The sequence below is a fragment of the Echinops telfairi genome, unplaced genomic scaffold (genome assembly GCF_000313985.2).
Source record: "Echinops telfairi isolate 266 unplaced genomic scaffold, ASM31398v2 ScPeMD7_7417;HRSCAF=8455, whole genome shotgun sequence".
Taxonomy (NCBI): domain Eukaryota; kingdom Metazoa; phylum Chordata; class Mammalia; order Afrosoricida; family Tenrecidae; genus Echinops; species Echinops telfairi.
This window is the reverse complement of record NW_022111317.1, coordinates 4,922,457-4,927,648: the sequence shown is the minus strand read 5'-3', so window position 1 is coordinate 4,927,648 and position 5,192 is coordinate 4,922,457. Positions and strand designations below refer to the sequence as shown.

General features: G+C 60.1%; 2 protein-coding genes across 3 annotated transcripts in view; one reads left to right on the top strand and one right to left on the bottom strand.

Annotated features, from left to right (window-relative positions):
• Positions 1–4,343, bottom strand: part of EFEMP2 (EGF containing fibulin extracellular matrix protein 2) — a 6,714-nt gene extending 2,371 nt beyond the window's left edge. The window contains exons 1-6 of the mRNA XM_004713538.3: positions 3,544–4,343; positions 2,896–3,018; positions 2,487–2,603; positions 2,220–2,339; positions 262–381; positions 51–177 (exon numbers count right to left, since the gene is read on the bottom strand). Of these exons, the coding sequence (XP_004713595.3) occupies positions 51–177; positions 262–381; positions 2,220–2,339; positions 2,487–2,603; positions 2,896–3,018; positions 3,544–3,706 (770 nt within the window). The 5' untranslated portion in view covers positions 3,707–4,343. The remainder of the gene's footprint in view (positions 1–50; positions 178–261; positions 382–2,219; positions 2,340–2,486; positions 2,604–2,895; positions 3,019–3,543) is intronic.
• The window catches only part of CTSW (cathepsin W), a 14,119-nt gene continuing 8,956 nt past the window's right edge, over positions 30–5,192 (top strand). For both annotated transcript variants that reach the window (XM_004713689.2, XM_045297281.1), the window contains exons 1-3: positions 30–352; positions 1,667–1,794; positions 3,720–3,774. In XM_004713689.2, the coding sequence (XP_004713746.2) occupies positions 3,729–3,774 (46 nt within the window). In that variant the 5' untranslated portion in view covers positions 30–352; positions 1,667–1,794; positions 3,720–3,728. The remainder of the gene's footprint in view (positions 353–1,666; positions 1,795–3,719; positions 3,775–5,192) is intronic.

Here is a 5,192-nt window from a genome sequence, read left to right as displayed (position 1 = left end):
CCGCTGGGAGTTGTAGTTCCTCCAAGCGCTCGACATTGCGTTTGACTCACTTGTCGGACACCTGGACGTAGGGCTCCACGCAGCGGTTGGTGTCCACGCACCGGTAGCCCCCATGGTAGTTGACACAGGTCTGGGTCTCAGAGCACTGGTACTCGCCCGACTCACACTCGTTAACATCTGCGTCAGGGGGCAGGGGCTGGGACCCAGGCGTCAGACCTGCAGCCCCTCACCACCCTACCCAGCCCGCCCCGGCAACCGTACCTTGGCAGAGGCGGGTGGCCAGCAGCTGGTAGCCCTGCGGACAGTGGCAGGAGAAACGTCCTGGCTCGTTGACACAGCGGTACTGGCACAGGTAATTGGAGTAGCTGCATTCATCGATATCTGGGGAGGGGGGTGGGGCTGATCAGATGCGGGGCGGGGCTGAAGGCGAGTGGGGGGCAGGGTTCTTGGAGCCAAGCAGTTCAACCAGCATCGACGGAGCGCTCAGCCGTCAGAGGGCAAAGAAACGGCCCTCCACACCGAGTAAAAACGGACCCCGGCTGTGGCGTCCACTCCACTCCTGGTGCCCCCACCTGGTACAGAGCAGAAGGCTCCCTGAGGTCTCCACCTCACAGAAACGTTCATCCCCAGGCCATTCCTTCTGGAGATGCGCCTGCGTTTGTTTGAACCACCAACCTTTAAGCCTAGTAGTCAAACTCTAGCGGGGCAAGATGTCCCACACTGCCCCAGGACTGCAGGAAGGAACGAAATGAGAGCCCTGGGACTCTCAGGCCTGGCTTCGGATCCTCCAGACTGGCAAGCAGGTGAGAGTAGATGAGACTTGAGAACCCAGCCTGCTCTGGTTTTCCGTTATTTGCCCAATCCCTGTGGCCCAGAATCTGCCCAAGTACCCGGTCACCCCCTACCTAGTGCCTGTGGTGCCAAGACAGAGATCAGGTCCTGGCCCCACCTCACCGCCAGCTTTGTGACCTTGGCAGGCTCTCATCGCCGCTCTTCTTTGTATCATGAAAGTCACCATCTATTCAGCAGGCAGGCTTGAGTGCTTATGGGGTTTTGCCATCCTCCAACAAGCCCGGAGGGCGATATTCATGTCCAAATTTTGTAGAAGGAGAACAAGTGCACTTACCTCACAGGGTGGTTGACAAGATTACATTTGGCAAAGTGGGGGGAGTCCGGTGCCTGGCGCCGGGTAAAGATTCAATAATTCTACCGTGTTGCCCAGAGGAGCCCCGGTGGTGCTGGACTGCTAACTGCAAGATTGGCAGTTCAAACCCACCAGCTGCTCCTCGGAGCAGGATGAGGCTGGCTTTTCCCTGTAAAGATTTGCAAAGCCTCCCGGTCACTATGAGTTGGAATTGACTGACAGTGGGTTTGGTTGGTTTGTTCTGGGTTTGCTAAAGAGCTCTGGTACTGTGGATTAGGCCTTGAGCTGTTAACCACCTGGTCACCGGTTCAAACCCACCAGTCCTTGTGTGGGAGAAAGATAAAGCTTTCAGTCACGGGAATTCTAGACTGGGTGCCTCAGATTGGGGACCAAGGGGTGGGTTAGGCTGCTAAGAGAGCCTTGGAAACCCTATGGAGGCAGTTCCACCCTGACCTATAGAGTCAGTCAGTATGAGCCAGAATCGACTCCATTCTATGACAACAGGTTTGTTTCTGCCTTTAGCATTGCGGCTAAGATGTGAAGAAGCCCGTCTCTCCGCCTGTTCCCGTTGAATCCTCAAACCACTCATTTTACTGACGATGTGAGGGGCTCAGGGAGCAGAGGGCCTCACCCTCGTCTAGGATTCGAAGGTGGGACTGCCTGACTCCTGAGGAGTGTGGGACCCACATTCTTGCTCAGACTGGGGTGAAGCTGAATTCTACCTGGGAGGTTGGGGGCGGGATGAAGTGGAGGTCAGAAGTCAGGGCACAAGCAGACTGGAGGATCAGAACCCTGAGGACTCTGGGCCCCGAGGCCCTGGCCACACTCACATGCTCAGGCCTAATTTTCCCCAGGGAGCACCAGCAGTGTCAGCACTGTTCTCCCTGCCTTCCCTGTCCCCGGGCGGGGGCCCAGCCTGAGTAGGGAACACAGGAGTGTGTGGGTACAGAGTGGACAGGACATAGAACCATCAGACAGAGGACTGTTCGGCAGGAGGTGGATACAAGGGGGGCAAGGGGGGGGGGACAAGTGGGGGAACACGTGACAGGGACAGCCGAGGAGGCAGAGGTCTCACCGTTACAGGAGAAGCCATCTCGGTGCAGCTCATAGCCCTGGTGGCAACGACACAGGAAGGTCCCATAGGAGTTGAAACAGCGCTGCTCGCACGGGGCCCCCATGTCACACTCATTCACATCTAGGGGTGCCAGCAAACATGGAAGGAGTGGAAGCAGAGGAGCAGCCCCGAGCCCTCCCCCCGAACTGAGCCGCCCAGGAAAGGGACTCCCCCGTCTGCCTGCACTCCCTGCCCAGGGCCCAGGAGCCTGGTCCTGCCCAGCCTCACCCACACAGGAGCGGTTGTTGGGTCCCAGCTGAAAGCCGGGCTCACACTGGCAGCGGAAGGAGCCAGGCAGGTTCACGCAGCGGTGCTGGCAGTAGCGGTAACGGCATTCATCTATGTCTGATGCGGGCAGGGGAAAGAGGGTGGGCTCAGAAGGCAGGTGGGGTCTTACCACCCAGAGTCCTATCAGTGTCTGGGGGACTGGACAAGACCAGGTCAGCCGGGACACCCCTGCCACCATTTAGGCCTCTGTAGGTGGTGGCATTGGGTGGTGGCAGGGGTCTGAAGTGAAACGGAACTCTACCTGGGAGAGGGGCAATGAGCAGAGGTCAGGTGCCAGGGTGCACAAAGGCTGGGGGCTCAGAATCAGAACCCCCGGGTCTCTGGCACCCAAGGCCCAGGCTGCACTCACCCACACACTCGGGCCCGATCTTGCGGTAGCCGTCAGGGCAGGTGCATTGATAGGAGCCGGGCAGGTTATGGCACTGCTGGCTGGGGCGGCAGTCGTGTAGAGCCTGATCACACTCATCCACGTCTGCAGGAGACACCATTCAGCCCCTGCCCAGGAGCCAGTGTACACCACACACACACATCACGACAGACCCCTCATGGTGGGAGGACACAGTCAGGTGGCAGTCACATAAGTGCACACCTCCCATTAGCTCAGTGCACAGGTGGCCAGCCTGGGAGCCAATGGGCTAGGCACCCTGGCCTGTTGGGGCCCTGGGTGAGAAGCACAGATTCTAGCACCCTCTTCTTCCCCCACAGGTCCAGGGTGGAATCCAGATCAGGAAGGGAGCAGGCAGTGGGGGCGGGCAGCGTGTAGCGTCTGAGAGATCCCAGAGGCTGGCTGGGGCAATGGGCTGGGAGTTGGAGTCACTGAGAGCAGGCTCCGCCCACTGTGAGGGTCTTGGTGATGGTCTGATGTCCTCCCCGTGGCCCTGGGGAGCCACTTAAAGCTTTGGAGCCTCGGAGGAGCATGAACTGATATTTGGAGATGCAACAGTGGGTGATTGGTGGGAGGGGTGGAAGTTGCAGGGCCGGGGTGCCCCGCACTCACCCACACAGCTCTCCTGCTCATCGGGTTCATAGCCTGGAGGGCAAGGGTTGGGATGTGGAGCGAGAGGCAAGGCAGGTGGGGATCCCTCGCTGTGCAGGTCACTGATGACGGCAGCCGAGCGGGGCAGGCACAGATAGCCCCCGTAATGGTTAATGCATTTCATCTCTCCCTTGCAGGCCTCAGGGATGGTCAAGCACTCATTGACGTCTGCAGGGGTGGATTCCCAGCAAGGTAAGTACCATCCCAGTGGTGCTTACTTACCATTTCAGGTGGCAGCCAGGTGAAAACGTTCACCACGGATTAGTGACTAAGCACAGTGAAGCCCATGCGTTCCTTGCTCCCTGCCCCTGGACATCTGCAAAGAGGGGCCTGAGGGGCAGTCTCCTGGGCTGGTGGCCCTGGAGTGTGGAGGCAGGAGCCTCGCTTCCTGAGTGACCCAGCAAGGCTGTCTCTAATCAAGAGGCTGAGGCTGCTGGCCCGGTGCCCTTCCTCAGGTTGGCTGGCCCCACCTTTCAGCCCATTCTCCTTCATCCAGGTGGGTCTGTCCCTGTCCCCAAAGTCCTGGCTCAGCCAGAGTGACATGCAGGCCCTGTGCCACCCCCTAAGGACAGCCCTCCTGGTTTGTAATGGTGCAAGAGGAGGGTCCAGAGCGGGTGTCCTGGACTTGCCTCCCTGGGCAGTGCCCTCTGACTCTCTTGGCTTCTGGGGGTGGGAGCAGGATTTCCTGGGCTTCTCAGAAAGGGAGGGGCCTAGATGACTCCTCCACCCCCTCACTGAGTTGGGCCCTGGGACCTAGAGCTGGCCTTGTCTCAGCAGAGCCAGGCGGAGGGCAGGCGCTGGGCGCCTGGACGGTCAGCACCCAGGCACACTCACCCCGGCAGTGCTGGCTGTCAGGATCCCACTCATAACCATCTGTACACTCCTGGAAGGGGACCAGAGGTGGCCAGTGGTCAGCCCCCTGTTCCCTCCAAGGCCCAAGCCCGGGCCCCCTCCCGGCCCGCTTCAAACAATGGCCCCATCGACCAGGATCCCCCCAGTGGCCTGGCCGGTAGTCCCCACCGTATAGCTGTCATGCTCCTCGGAGTCCTGGGGGGACGCTGGTCCCAGGGGCAGCAGCAGCAGCAGCAGCGCCCAGGGGCAATGAGCAGAGGTCAGGTGCCAGGGTGCACAAAGGCTGGGGGCTCAGAATCAGAACCCCCGGGTCTCTGGCACCCAAGGCCCAGGCTGCACTCACCCACACACTCGGGCCCGATCTTGCGGTAGCCGTCAGGGCAGGTGCATTGATAGGAGCCGGGCAGGTTATGGCACTGCTGGCTGGGGCGGCAGTCGTGTAGAGCCTGATCACACTCATCCACGTCTGCAGGAGACACCATTCAGCCCCTGCCCAGGAGCCAGTGTACACCACACACACACATCACGACAGACCCCTCATGGTGGGAGGACACAGTCAGGTGGCAGTCACATAAGTGCACACCTCCCATTAGCTCAGTGCACAGGTGGCCAGCCTGGGAGCCAATGGGCTAGGCACCCTGGCCTGTTGGGGCCCTGGGTGAGAAGCACAGATTCTAGCACCCTCTTCTTCCCCCACAGGTCCAGGGTGGAATCCAGATCAGGAAGGGAGCAGGCAGTGGGGGCGGGCAGCGTGTAGC